The following is a 15695-nucleotide window of genomic DNA, read 5'->3' on the forward strand; positions in this document are numbered from 1 at the left end:
AGGTAGGTCATCCCCCTCCCTATCACTCCAACTCCAGCACCTTCTTTCCTTCAAATTATTTCCAGGAAACAGGTTGCGGAGGAAGGTTGTGCAGCTAAATGTAGATGTGACATCATTGATTAAGCTCCCAGTTGGCAGATGAGTTGCTTTAAGGGCTGTATTGAGCAATGTTAATTTGGATTTGCATAATGGCCCAGGCTGCATTTGTGAGAATTAAAGAGTTGTATGGGAAGAAATCTGTACTTTATACAAGTTAAAAGATTGTTACAGCTGAGTCGGAGTGACTCACGTACCCATATTAACTTGGATAAGAAATATTTGCACAATGAAATCATTATCGCGTGGCTCTGGCTCAGGTGCAAATTAAATTGCTTCTAGCAGTACTCTCATGGCTGAAAAGTCAAGTGACTTCATTCAATAACTAATGACCTATTACTGTAAATCTATCACAAGAGTCAGCAGGTCCCCTCAACATATGACCTAAAAAAAGCATAGAAGACTTTTAGAAAGCAATCAGCAATAATATCTATTATGCGATGACCATATGTGACATTATTACCCTTTACGAAGATCACTAATCCACTTACTAAAACTCATCCAGAGAAACTAGTCAATTTCTATAATTACCAGCTCCACTGAGCATATACACAAGATACGACATTTGCATGAAAGCTTATCTTGACAGGGCTTTACTGATAATGAACCTAATGTGACCCACGTACTGTTTTTGCATCAGAATCATATTACAACTTACCCAGTGCACTGTGTGCTGTTGGTGAGCACCTTGAGGCTGGCAGCATTACGGATAAGCTTGTCCAGTGTGGCCACAATCTGAGTGAATTTGGGTCGCAGGTTCCTCTCTTTGACCCAGCAGTCCAACATGAGCTGGTGCAGGGCTGTGGGGCAGTCCATGGGTGGGGGCAGTCGATAGTCCTGCTCCACGGCATTTATCACCTGAGGAAGGACGACAGAGAAATCTCAATCACTTCTAATCACAGAGTACGGTGTAAAGGCAGGACGGAACACAATGAGAGAGATGGGTCGATGGAAATAGCAAGTGAGGGAGGACAGAAGAGGATGAATGAGAGAAATGATGCAGTCCGAGTCAGAGATAAACAGGGAAACATGCTTGAGGGAATGCGTAGAAATAAGGGACAGAGAAAGATTAGTTGTAGGTAGTAGTTGTGGATGTTATGCAATGAGAGAATGGCTTTTGGACTGAAATGGTTGAAAACATTTTTAACATGCATTTATATCTTCTAGAGCAAAATGCTATTGTTTATGCTGAATATTTCAAACGAATAGCATTTCTTGGAAATTATTAATATAAAATTGTCATTTAACATATTATGGACATGTCACGTTATGGAAAAATATCCTTGTATCAGCTTACATCTTGATTGCTCATGTCCCAGTACGGCCGTTCGCCATACGACATCACTTCCCACATGACAATGCCGTAGCTCCACACATCACTGGCCGAGGTGAACTTCCTGTAGGCAATCGCCTCGGGAGCCGTCCAGCGAATGGGTATCTTCCCTCCCTGTGGATATGCGAATGAGTAGGTGAGCATGAAATACTGGAGGGATGGATCACAAACACGGAATCACACACATACAAAAGGGAGAGAGAGGGTGAGAAAAACACAGTCTAAGGGAAATGTTGATGCACAACACATGGATACATGCTGTACAACCCAAACACCATGTACGAACAAGGTTAACAGAGAATGATATGTACAAACATGTGAAGCTAGAATAATATTTAATGTGCTCCAAACTGTATTTTTCAATATATCACCAACGTAGAATCCGTTCATATATCTCTCCGACTAACTAGCCTTATCCCATGTCGGCTACCCTGCTTTGCGAATTTTACACGTTATGTCATGTGAGTATAGGAGCAAGAATCAACCATTCATAGACATGCTAGTGATATGTCGGTTATGGATATTGCAAAATGTCTGTAAAGCTGCTGCAGCTTCTGTAGAAACAACACAGCACCATGTACAAGCAAAAAAAGGTATCGAGGCATCAAAGTGGAGGGACTATTGTGACTCCAAAATGTCATGAATACAGCGATTAACAGTCCTTCAGCTGCATTTTTTTGACTGCTCTTATTTTTCCCACTTTCACCTGCCATCCACAGTGAGAAGAAATAAAACCTCCCTTTCTACCATAATGGTTAGGTCATGTGGGAACAGACTTGACACATCTATTTTTTTAATATGCTCATACTTGACAATGCTGTGGATAAATGTGTGCTAACATTAACTTAATTGGCGATATATTGATGTTAAAACAGTACACGTAGCACCTTTAAACATTGATTCCAAAACATGAATACACAAACTCAAGCACACACACAGACACATCACTCCGACTCACCAGGGAGCTGGTATAGGTGGGTCTGTAGGGTCATCCTCGAGGAAACGAGATAGGCCGAAGGTCAGACACCTTACACACTAGATTACTGGTTGACCAAGATGTTACGGGCAGCCAGGTCTCTGGTGCACGTAGTCATGTCTGAGAGGTACTTCATGCCTGCTGCGATACCACGCAGCATGCCGACCAGCTGGATCACTGTGAACTGCCCATCGTTGAGCTGGCATAGGAAGAGAGGGAACAGCAAGGATAGATTGGATACGAGATCAAGGTTGCATATTCAAAGCAATATATGCTTGCCTCACTTTTACCTTTATTTGTCCTACCTATCTTTCTTTTTTTCAATCTCTCTTATAGTACTTTCTTTGCATATGCCCTCTTTCCTGCAATTTCCATCTCCTATCACTTCACACTGTAACGTCTCTCTTTGCTACCTATCCATCCTCAGTTCCTTCCTTACCCTTTCTCTGGCAGACAGTGTATGATGTGACTTTGAGGTAGTGATACATTGGAGACTGAGCTCTTTGTAAATGTCACCAATCGCCTGAAAGCGCAATATGTCAGATAACCATTTCAGGCTCGGTAGCAGTGCTTAAAAAGACCTTTCATGTCTCGAAAAAGAAAGTGAGATAATTAAAAACAGACTTGGATGGGCTTATTTGCCAGATAGTGTTGCATTATTGATAAAATCCCAGACACATGTTTTATAAGGAGAAGCTATTATTAGAGCTATTCTTGTATATAAAGTGTTTGCATGTGCCCCTTTTTTTTTCCTCACCCGTAGAAAAGAATCCAGCGCCCCATTCTCCATGAACTCGGTCACAATCATCACTGGCCGACTCTTGGTGACCACACCTTCCAGACGGATAATGTTGGGATGGTCGAATTGGCCCATGATGGACGCCTCAGACAGAAAGTCTCGCCTCTGGCGGTCAGTGTAACCCACTTTGAGAGTCTTGATGGCTACGATGATCTCCCGGCGCCCAGGCAGCTTGAGGCGACCGCGACACACCTCCCCAAACTCTCCTGTGAGAACCCACGTGAGCCAGGCAGAGAAATGGCAAAAAAAGGAGAGAGAGAGAGAGAGAAGGAGGGAGGGGAGAGAGGCATGACGGAAGAGGTGGAGGAGAGTGGGGGAAAAGAGGGGAGAGGGGACAGTTAACTGGTTAGAACCAAGGAGCCAGGGAAGGGTAGCAGGACGGGTGGGACAGAGGGAACTGCAAGATAAGCCAGGACTCTAGGGCCAGTTGTCAATGGATGGTGATGATGGGGGAGCATACAATGACGTTGTGCTGTTAAGCTACGGATTAAAAGAAACAGCATGGTGAGTTTGAGGTGTAATGACGAAATGTGAGAAGAAAAACGCATTTGAAATGTGAACAAAATGTGAGAAAAAAATAAATGGTCTAAGCAGGGAGATAGCTGAGGGGATAGAAGAGGAGGGGGGAGGGGGGGGATTTGGTAGGGGGAGGGGGGTGCTATGCTTCAGAGTGACTAGAGAAGCGGGCACAGGAGGAGGAGAGAGGTGGAGACAGAAGCTTGAGGGTTCTTGGAGTTGTGGACGCTTTACGTGTAGAGCCTACACCAAGCGTGTGCAAGAATACAAGAGAAATCAAGCGATGTGGGAGAAGTCAGGGGTGAGTTTGCAGTGGGTGGAGGGGTGGAGGGGTAAAGGGATGGAGGATGGATGGATGGAGGGATGGATTGAGGAGGGGGGAGAGGAAGGAGGGGGACAGGGAAGGACAGGGGTTGAGGGTTCGTCACTTTGAAGGCGAATGCTGGGAAGCGACTGGTTTCAAGTAGTGGCCTCAGAAGTAGAAGAGCTGTAGTAGTAGCAGTAGTAATGGTAGTAGCAGAAGCAGTAGTAGGGACTCCCATCTCTGCCATCACAACGTCCTCCATTTTGGCTCAGATACAATAATAAGAAAACTCAACCTCAATTGGCACAGTCCTGCAGCTTTTGAGCAGAGATATTACTATAAAATATATCGTATACAAAAAATACTATCTACAACATCTCATTTGGGGGAGGGATTCTAAAGGAGGGGACACAACCACATAATGCTAGAAACAGGGGGTACATGTAGTTATCCGGAAGAAGCACTTTTTAAAAGATAGTTTCTCAAGATGCTAAAAGGTGTTCAGGGTCAGAGACTACCAGTCCTGGACAAGAAATGTTTTTATATCTTATGCCCCATGCAGACAGATATCTATATTTCTGGGGGATGCAGAAGATACATATTTGCCGTGCTCCTTGGTAACAGGAATTGCTTTGTACAACACACTCCACAGGCTACTACACATGGCCTCTAGCGTCAGATTCTCCCCATGGTCTTTCAATAAAAACTGTATGTCAGTAACCAAGTAATAGGGTTTTGTAAAACTCTATAATTTTCCAATAGTAATATTTCTTTTTTAACACACAAAGTATCAATCTGTATAAGAAGTACAGGGCCAACAAGTGTCTCAAAAAACAATAAGGTTGTAATTAATACTGAAAGAGATAAGAGAGTAAACCACACACGTGGAAAGGATTGCCTTCTCCCCTAGAGAACAAATCATGTCTGTATGAGGCTGTAGTTTTGCATTGTGCGAAATCTGATTCCATTAGAATTTAATTTGTATTAATTTGGAAATGACTGCTGTTTTACAATTATTTCAACTGAAATTATTTCCTCAATCCAGGATTGGGCTCTGTTTAAAGGAAATGGATGAAATTATAATCCACCATACAAAAGGCATTGCAGCTACTATAAACGCACATGGCATGGTACACAACTTAAGGGTGCTGGAACTGTGAGTGACGCAAACTTAAAGACGACACACTGCAGCAAGTGATGCTTTAGACACAGAGTGCTGGAGACATCTGTCATACTGGAAAGGGGTTCCTAACAGATGACGAGTGTGGGGAGAGGTGAGGGGGGAAGGGAAGGGGGGGAGCAAAGAGAGGGCTAGCGATGAATTGAGTGAAAGTACCGCTTGGTGTGAAGTCCTCTAACGGTATGGCCTGGAGGTGACTAGCAGTCTTCCCCCTGTAGCTCAGGAGCTTTGGTGGGTTACCTGCGCCGATGACCTCCTCGATCTTCACGCAGGAGACGTCGATCTCCTTGGCAAACTCGCGCACAGCCTCGTTGGGATCCTCATAGGTGAAGGGGTCAATGTAGACTTTCATTCCCGGTGTTACTATAGGGGATTCAGTGGCAAGAACAGGAAAGTGAATCTATGACGTCAAACTAAACTTAAACACTATGTAGCGTTCTGAATACATATTCTTTATCAACCAAAGGGCAGATTGATGCTTTATTATTGCACTCGAAGCCAATTCATGTGTGAGCTATTCTTTGGTGGTTAAGGATGCTGCGCCATTGCTAAGTAGTAATGTATAGAAATAATGCTTTTGGAATGTGAATAATGCAAAAAGGAGGGGCATCTCGGAAAAGAGACTTACTGTACTGCTGCAGTTTCTCTGTGTACTCTGACTCTGAACCGTTTCTCTGTTTTCTGTTGAGAAAGATGAAAACACAAACTGAGTCACGTGGGCTCCACACAGCAGGGTGCAAATGCAGGAAAGGAACAAAGGCGGGTGGAGAAAACCGATCCCTAATATTGTCTACAGAGATGTAGCCACACTTCGATGCAGCACTGTAGATAACAAAAGATTGGATCAATGACTGGTGGTAAAAAATATTCATACTTGGGGAATAGAACATGAGTCTAAACAAAAAAAAGATATGATACTATTGTCTGAAGTAGCAAGTGAAAGCCATTTACTCTTGGTACCCGTAAAAATGAGCAAGCGAGACAAAAGCAGACTCAAACAGCATGCTCAGCTGTCTCGCCTTGCTCGCCCTACAGACATCACACTGAGTGTTTCTGCCTCCTCTTTTTTTCTCCCTCATGGACTCTCTCTGTCTTGCTGTCATTCTTCACCATTACCCTTCTCTCTTTTTATTCTTTTAGTTTCTGTATCTTCATCTTCCTCTATGGAGGTGGGGGGGAGTGGCAAAGATGATGACAGCGAGCGAGCCGGGTTGTTGAAAATACATGTTAATGTGCTTCCTTTGTTGTCTAAGCAGTAACCAGGGCAATAATACCCGATGGTGATTTGCATCTTATTTCTCATTCTAATTTGGTTCCGGGAATATGCCAAAGCTCTGTGTTTTGTATTAATACTATTTTCTTCTTTTTCTTCAGTGGCAGTCAGAGCAGCAGCTAAGCCAAGACCCTGGGAGAGACACACAATGTAGCGGTGTGAAAATAGAAGAGAGCGAAAAAGCGAGAGGGAGAGGTGGGGTAGCAAGGGAGGATTATTATTCAGTCTAGCGTGACCGATGCCACGCTTGTCAGACGCTGCCTGAACTGGCTTGCGGAGGGAACTCAGTGGGTGCAAGTTAGCGGTGGGTGCCAACCTTTCACATTTATATACACACACATGCACTGCATTTGCTGCTTGACAAATGAGTGGTATAAGTATAAAACGAGTGTGGTTAGAAACAGATGATGCAGCGTCAGGCTTTTTGAAAGGTGAGAGCAGCCGCTCCCATCTTCCCAGTCAATAGGGCCCAGCAAACAGGGCCACATCTGGGTTCTTTGTGGTCAGGCAAATGCAGTTGATTCTGAGTGCCGGGCCATGAGAAAAGACCTATCAGGCCCAACAGCTGCTTCACCATGCTGTGTCCAGTGGGCAAAGTAGCATTTTGGCCAAAAGCTGTTTACTATTCACAAATTCAGAAGGCTAATCTGGCATTCAGTGGCCTCACAGGTGGCACAGCAGTCCGCTGAGACTCTACTGGGGTGGTCTGGAGGACAAGCAAACAAAGTTGACATTTGAAGCTATCTAAAAAAGAAAAGGTACGTCCTGTTTGAACATATTCTGTCGTAAACGAGTCTGCGTAGACATGCTTTGGCACACATGCTCATCTTTTATGTGTTCTGACTTTTTAAGAGGCGTTAAGAGAGTTATATTCTGACCTGAGGCAGACGATAGCGATGACCACAACTGCAATGATGAAGACGAAGGCCGCGGTGGCTGATCCCACAATGAGCGGCAGTTGCTCCTGCCATGACTTGGTGGTCGGCTTTAGGGGTCAAAGAGAAAAGTAGTCACTTGAAGGACTCCTCACAAACATTCACCACAAAATAAACAGAGTCCCTTTATATACTTGGAGACTGTGCCAATGTGTGCTCTGCGTAAGTTTTAATTATTAGCTTTGACGCCTCTCACGGCATTCCCCACTTCAGATTGATATGCTTACATATGTAACCATGGCTTTTTAAAGAACAATAAAGAGCAACCTGAGAGTAATAAATGCAGACTGCAAGATAGACTATTTAGTTAGTTTTCTTTGTCTGCTTAATAAAGACAAATAATGTAGAGTAAAAGTGAGGCTGATACCTTGACTGATTGCACAGAGTAGATTTCACCAATCATAAGTCAAATTCTCTACAAGGATTTCAGTCTTTTTGCATGAATAGGCATAGTAGCTTCTAACTCTATAAGCTTTTGAGCCTCCATTATGTTCATAAACTTATGCACAGCACTATTATAGAGGTATTGCTGCTAAGCCAAAAATCTTCCAATATATTCTTGGCTAATAAAGTAGGTATGGGAGTAACATACTTTGCAAGTTGGTGCTGAAGTCGGCTGGGCTGCTGTAACGTCCGTAACCGGCCACTGTCCGGGCACGGACCTGTACCACATATGGTGTACCAGCCTTGAGACCTTCAATGCGGGCGTTGCTCCGTTGTGCAGTCATGGTATGAGCAATGGCCTCACCCTGATCCTGCAGAGACAAAGATAAGCAATCATATTTAAAACAATGCCAACGAGTTGCCCCCTGTGTTCTCCATTCTGTGATGCTCTCCCCTCTCTTACACACCAATCTAACCACATGGAGACAAGAGCAAGAGAGAGAGAGAGAGATGAATGGAGAGAGACAGATTGTAGCGGCTGTGTTAATTCAATGGGAGGAGGACATGACAACAAACAGAGCACATATGCACAGAGTGCCTTTGTTCTTTCAGGCAGATCCAGACACAACTCTCTGGGCCCCTGGAAAATCCAGAACTTTTGTAATGTGTGGATTGAGAGGGACACAGGGAGGGCAAGAGGGAGAGATGGTATTAGGGTTTCAGAAAAGGGCAGAGCATAAAAGAAATATGGAAAATGATTGGGAGGAGAGAAATGGATAAATGGAAGGAGAGATAGAAGAGGGGTATACGTATGGGAGGACAGTCACACAAGCTAAGATTGGAAATGGCTTCACTTGCCTCACTGCAACCATGTGTTTATCAGCAGAGGCATTGTTTTCCACATTCACAGAAACACGTGAAACAGAAACCATGCAAGTCAATGAAATTGGATTGAATTAGAGGCGTTGATTTACATTGCCGCTTACCTTCTCATGGTACTTAATCTCATAATCCAGAATGATACCGTTGGGTTTCTCTGGAGGCAGCCAGGACAGGCTCATGGTGCTCGCTGTGGCCGCCATCAGGTGAACTGTGGGCACTGCAGAGGGAGCTACAAAGGGCAAGAGAAATACAAGAAAATTCGCTTTAGTTATCATTTTCTATGTTATGTTTTTTTCCAAATTCTATGCCCTTTGTATGTCCACAGAAGACCATATACAAAGTCTTAGGCTGTGTGCTTTGTGAAAAGCTTTGGCCTATAGTTAGTATGCAGAACCATTCCCCACTATTGCTCAAATTCTCCCTCCGAGTCCACGGGGAGGGAGAGGGGATGTCTAATTCTCCTGTGACAAGAGAATCAAACTGAAAAACTGATGGATAAGTCTCTGGTACATGCGGTTTCCTGAACCGTACACCAACTGTAGGCAAGCTTGGGGGCAAGCACACATACAGATGTAGAGTTTTCACTTTTTATTCAACTGCATTCATGCTAAACTGCTGAAGTTTTGCTTCAAACTATTGAGGATAGACATGCGTGCATTGGACTCTCACTCAGAGAAGAGCATAAACCACACTGACACTCCACCCACCTGAGCTTCTAATGCTTTGTTCACATGTGCTTATTAATGGCCAAGTGTTGTCTGTCTCTCTGTCTCTCTTTCCTCTTCTCTGAGTTCAGGCTTGTTCTGTACGTCTGATGCACTCCTTCCTCTCAGTCTACCAACTAATCAGCTTTTGTTTCATAACCTCAACTGTCAATCTATTTCCGACACAATCACATTCTTCAATTTCCCCTGTCCTCTTCAGCTCTTTACTTTTCATCTTCCTTTTTCATCACTGCAGACCTCCATCTCCACTCTCAGTCTTAGTCCCTCTCCCTTATTTCAAGCTTTTTAATCCTCAATATTTAGTTCTTTCATCCTTGCATTTCCTTTCTCCCTCTGGTGCCTGTGTTTGTGGCCAGACATCCCTCTGTTTCTCTCTCTCTCTCTCTGCGCCCTAAACCTTTCCCTCCCCCATACTATCCACCAAGGCCCACCAAGTCTCCCTTTCTCCCCCAGAAGACAATGCTTCCTAGGCAGATCCCCTGGTTTCTCTAGCCAGGGGATTAGGGGCCCTCCTCCGGGAGAAGACGATGGAGTAACCATGGAGGTGGCCCCTGGGGCTTATCGCCGCCCTAGTATTTATTTTGCTTCTTAAAAGGTGAATGCACATGCAGGGTTGGTCTTGGGACTACACCAGGGGATAATCTGATCACAGTTGATGCTCTCTTGCACCCTACTATTCCTTCACCTCTTTTTTTGCACCCAACTGACCCCAAACAACCCCGGATGGACAGTGGTCCCTGTCAGGACAGTGCCGAACCCCTTGTAAAACAATGAGGCCCTCACGCGGGGCCCTGTAGGGCCTTTGGGTCTTAGACCCCAAACAGAAGGCCTTCCTAAAAGAAAAAGGACACGGCCGTGGAGAGAAGAGAGAGATGATGGGGGAAGGAGATAATCCTTAGTGTTGTCTAAACCTAAAGAAATTGTAAATTTAACATAACTACTAAACACATCCAAGGCACAATTTAAGAGCCCTGTGAGAACCTCAACAAAGAGACCAACACACTCAAACTAAAGGGAAGAGTAAGCTCAATAGCGCAGAGTTTTTTAAGGTAATTTTAACCAACTGAAATTGCTAAATTATATTGAGTATTTACAAAAATAATATACCTTCCCTCTTACCAGCTATATCTACCTTTTTTTAATGCCAGATCATTAACTAATTAATTAGATTGTACATATTGTTGATATAAGTGACACAAGCAATAGCTTATCATTACGACCCTAGTGATTTGCATGTATATGCATAAATATATATATATATATATATATATATATTTATATATATATATATATATATATATATTTTAAATCTAAGCACTGATTGCAACATTGGCCTAGTTACTGCTGTTGTTGTGGGCTGGAGGAGTGGTGGCTCGGAAGCAGTGGGCAGCTAGAACACTGAGGGTTCAACACTTTGAATGCAGACTGCCTCGCTATTGCTATTTGCAGTGGTGTTAGTACAGAGCATGCTGTGGGCGTGTGAAAAAGGTCCCTTTCTAAGCTCATTCAGAAGATTGTCTTCCTTCTCAATCCCTGTTCAAAGGGAAAATATGTAACACACTCCTACATGCATACAATAAATTGATCTCTACTTCTTAAGAGCAGAACACATACTCTGACATTGTCTTGCATCTTTTTCAAGCCTTTGGCAGTGCCCACAAGTTCAATATTGATCTTTGACAGGCAAGACAAGGGGCTGCAGCGGCACCTACCAGCCTGATTTGTGGTGATGTTCACTGCAGAGAACAGAGGTGTGTAAGGGCTTTTGTTGGAAACACCGTTGACCGCCTGGATCTCAAAGCTGTACTGCGTGTGGGCTTGTAGATTACGGACGGCCACGCGGCGCTGGGTCAGGCCCAGGTGTCGTGGCGAGATGTCGACATTGTCGTCACACCGCGAGCACATTCCCCGCTCAGGCAGGCACTTCTTGCAGATGACGTTGTAGAAGATGTCTTCACGGCCACCCAAGTCACGCGGGTCGCTCCATTCCAGCACTAGTGAGGTTTCGTTCACGCTGGAGATGACACTCCGTGGTGCAGAAGGAACAGCTGCGCAAGAGAAGTGTGAATGAGATGAGGGCCATAGGTTTGTAATCAGCGTGAATTCAATCTTCATGCACACTAGGTGTTACAAAATGTGTCTTGGTGACAGTACAGAGGCATAGGAATAGACAGAGATTCATATTGCAAAACAAAGTTTACGTATCATTATACACATGCATTATTCCATAGCTGCTATCAATGGGCAAGACAAGTTTATTTATTATAGCACAATTCGTACAGAAGGCAATTCAAAGTGCTTTACAGGTACATAAAATTACAAAAAGGCAAATAAAATCATTCCATAAAAACATAAAAATAATAATATATTAATTATATTAAAAACAAAGAGTGCATATAAAATACTTTCAGTTGTCAAATAGAACTGTTTTAATACAATTCATGACCAAAGAATGCTCCTTGTGCTGCGGTATTAGTACATTTGTCATGCATTAACTAGGACTTTCTGTTTTCTTCCACATAACAATACGTTTCTTCCAGCAGTTATCCCCCCAAAGAATAAAAAAAGAGGAGTTAAAATTTAAATTGCATGCTCATTTCCAGTGTGTGTCTGTGTGTGAAGTGCTGGGGGGAATGAGGGAGACAAACTATTGGCAGAGCCTTGGCATTTCTTATCCAATTACTGTAGCCTTATCTCTCACTACACTGTGGGAGAATCAGCCCCCAACCCAAGCAACAGAAAAAAGTGTCTTCTTCTCTCTTCACCAGCGAATGAATTAGTTCCTACATGTTGCTATTAACGAAGGCACTGCTTCAAGAACAAATCCTCCACTGTCTGTCTGTAAAAGGATGGCAGCAATGTGAACAGATAGACTTAGACAGGGCAGGAGTTGGATGATAACATTTAGGATAACGTTGGGAAATCAACCAGACTTGTTTGCCATTGATGTGGCGTGGTGGGAACCTACTCCTGAGGGATTTTATTAGCCAATGAGAGCATAATTCAGAGAGGGAAGTGTGGGAGAATATTTACGACACTATCAATCATTTTGTTTTATGGCAAACAATACATTTGTTGCCATACCTGCATTGCCATCCGGTCAAAGCAGCCTTTACTTACTGGTACAGGGGGAGTCGGGAGAATCGGTGTCTGAGCGGTAGTAACCGTTTCTACAGGAGCAAATACTGGAGGCTCCTGAGCTGGCACGGCTGTTGGCTGGACAGGGCAAGCAGAAGCCGTCTCCTTGTTTGGACTTGAAGGTGCCAGGGCTGCAAGCTGATGTACGAAAAAAAAGGAAAACAAGTTGATTAAGTAAATAAGTGAGAGTGAAGATTGTATATAACAATTTCAGCCAACACAAAACGGTGTGGGTCATATTTTCCAAATGGGTAGTAGGCCCAAATAATACATTTTACTTTCACACATTCTAAGCTTTAGTATGCAAGCATCCACAACATGATGTACCATCTACACTACAGTGGAACATTCCACTGTTCCAGCTCACTGGTATAAATGACTAAACCCACTTTCTTGATGTGTTTAGTATGTGTTTGTTTATGTACACATGTGTGCACATGGACCTGATTTGTTTGTTTTTTACCCCTCAAACCCAAATGTCCCTTTTTCCTGGGATAGAGAGTGCATCTATGGCAAACTGTAGTGGGAAAAGAATGGAGAGGGGGTTTTGAGCAGCATGTCGCTGTTTGCTTAAACCCATGCTCACACGATGAGACTGTCATCCGAAATTACACACACGACCCTCAGAGCCAAACTGCTGGCATGGTGCTTTCATTTGAATTCAGTCAGTTATGAAATACATATATACACATGAACACAGAGAATGAAAGAGGCACACATGCAGAGTTGTACACAAACATGGGTTTGGCTTCAACTCTATAAAGATACATGTCTGTTCACACACACCGTCCAGGCCTCAATTCACTTCAATTTACTCAGTTTTAAGACTTTTGTCTGCATCATTCTGTCTTTAAAATCTCCCTTCTCAGACCTACACAAAATGAACTTCACTATACTTTTACCTAAACTAATCAGATGAAAACTCTGCTGACCTTTGTGAATGCCCTTTCTCCATTTATAGCCGCTATTTGGAAGTTTATAACTCAGGTGATAAGTTGCAGACGTGGAGGGAAACACAGACAGCGGCGACTTTGGCAGGCTCCATATCTTTGATAAACTGTCTCATTAAAAGATGAATGAGTTTGCCGCAGCGCTTAATAAAGAAAGACGATAGCAGGTAAGACAGGCAAAGTTTACAGAGGCCAGTTGATTAGCTGACCCACTAGTGCGTTAGCTCGTCAATGTCAAGGACACACTGTGATGTTTGTCCCTCTGAATGATAATCATCGCCATAGCTCCTGCGTTCGTTTTACGGTCTCTGTTGAAAACAAGCAAGGTTGGAGGTCAAATCTACAGCAGACAACTTCCTGCTTTACTTCTGTTTCCACGTTTGCCGTTTTTTTTCTTTTTCTAAGTTCAATATTAGCACAACACCACGAGTTAACTGCACCGTGTACATTAGCACTGAGTGTATTTGTTCTTCCACCATTAATCAGAGTTATCCACACCACTAGCTAACAGGAAATACTGCTTGATAAACAGATAAGAAACAACCTCGAGTTTTACCAGGTGGGGGAACAACTTCTCAGATTTCCTATCATCATGACCCATGTAAGTTCATTTAAGTTCACCCAAAGTAAACTACCAGCAATTTATCAACTCCCAAGGGAAGAGAGTGTGAGAGTTTTTGAACATGTTGGACTAATGAAAGATTTTGATGGAGCAGCCCTATTAAAATTAGCTTTTTTTTTGAGGAAGGGGAGAAAGTGCTGATCAATAACTTCTAGTGATTAAAGGGGTCATCCTCTTCCTTTCATCAATTTTCCCCTTAGAAAAACAGCTCAAGAATGAGGAAGAAAGAGAGACATGGGCTATAGGAAAAGAGAAGGAGAGGTGGAAGAGGTGGAGGCATAGAAGATGCTAATTCTGCAGCCTCCCTCTTTCCCCATTCCCCTGTGTCTTATCCTAAGCTCTATGTTCATGCAGAACATTGAGCTTAAGGAACTGATTAAAATATATGCTGAAATGCATGACGAGAAAAGTCAAGAATATTGGGGGTGCAGAATCTGCAGCAAACAAGTATAAAGGCTCATACTGTAACTCGTGTGGCGTATTAATGAGAGCCTTCCGATTGAGAAGGAACGAGAGAAGGAGAGAAAATACTACAGAGAGAGTGGAGAAAGTGGAGAAAGCTGCATGTTGGCATGAGGACAGAAAAGCAGAGAACGGAGGAGTCATGGCGAAAGGTTGATGAGAAATGGGTTTGGAAAAGAGAGTGGACCTGAGGAGAGGTGAAAGGAGAAGAGAAGAAGAAAGGTAGATTTATCCCTTGTGGTCTCCACTGAAGCTTGATTAGAGTATGTTTTATCAGGACCCAGTCGCCAGGGCTTTAACCTTGAGCTGCCAGGAGCAAACAAATGAGTTTTTAACCACATACACCATGCTTTAGATTTACTACGCTCTCGCTGACACATACACACTCTCCTTCTAAAGGTGAGTACACATATTTAGGGTCTGCCAGAAGCTGCCAGTGTAAAGTATCTACCCAGTCTCTGGATGATCACCAGTATTAGTACTTAATTTAAAGGTCTTCTCAACCTCATCTCTCACTGCTACGAGGAGAAGAATGAGCCCTCGAAATGCAGGCAGACAAACCACACACAAACGGTACATGTGCAGACACCTCGCATTTAACCCCATTGATGAGTAACCCTACCAGCTCCCCTCTCTTTCTCTGTCTCATTCAGCGTTCTCCATTTGACCTGCGCACCCTAATCTTAATGTTACGCCCCCATACCCCTCAACACACACATATTTTCATTTATTCCTTGCTCTATCCATGCTGTCACCTGCACTCCATTTCAGTCCGGACCTTGCTGTATAAATTCACCTTGCTCTCAACCTCTGTGAAGCTGTCATGTTTTCCATCAGACCTGAAACCATCATATTTGGACCTCTCAGAAAAAGACAGCCTCCCCTGTATTTCCATTTATTTAGCGACCAGCTGCCAACCAAAACTGAGGTCAGAGGAGTGAACAGTTGGCTGCTGACGGTGTCATCTAGTGTGTACATGTAGTGTGTATTATTCTACCTTGTCATCATTGGATTAATGTGTTAAAGAATACAAGGCAAATAAATGGCTCACAATAATGTGGGAGATGGACAATCTAGTGATAGAGGCTGTGACTTGTCGCCAAAACAATACCCTTTCAAT

At 43.4% G+C, this 15695-nt stretch overlaps 1 protein-coding gene across 1 annotated transcript in view; it reads right to left on the minus strand.

The window, feature by feature from the left end:
- LOC117729621 (ephrin type-B receptor 3-like) overlaps positions 1 to 15695 on the minus strand; it is a 54510-nt gene that overhangs the window by 4664 nt on the left and 34151 nt on the right. The window contains 15 exon segments of the mRNA XM_034530884.1: positions 755 to 954; positions 1394 to 1543; positions 2388 to 2404; positions 2407 to 2446; positions 2448 to 2474; positions 2476 to 2604; positions 3163 to 3410; positions 5445 to 5567; positions 5833 to 5885; positions 7356 to 7441; positions 7926 to 7944; positions 8001 to 8167; positions 8783 to 8907; positions 11116 to 11451; positions 12524 to 12679. Of these exon segments, the coding sequence (XP_034386775.1) occupies positions 755 to 954; positions 1394 to 1543; positions 2388 to 2404; positions 2407 to 2446; positions 2448 to 2474; positions 2476 to 2604; positions 3163 to 3410; positions 5445 to 5567; positions 5833 to 5885; positions 7356 to 7441; positions 7926 to 7944; positions 8001 to 8167; positions 8783 to 8907; positions 11116 to 11451; positions 12524 to 12679 (1876 nt within the window).

This window comes from Cyclopterus lumpus, chromosome 4 (genome assembly GCF_009769545.1).
Source record: "Cyclopterus lumpus isolate fCycLum1 chromosome 4, fCycLum1.pri, whole genome shotgun sequence".
Lineage (NCBI taxonomy): Eukaryota > Metazoa > Chordata > Actinopteri > Perciformes > Cyclopteridae > Cyclopterus > Cyclopterus lumpus.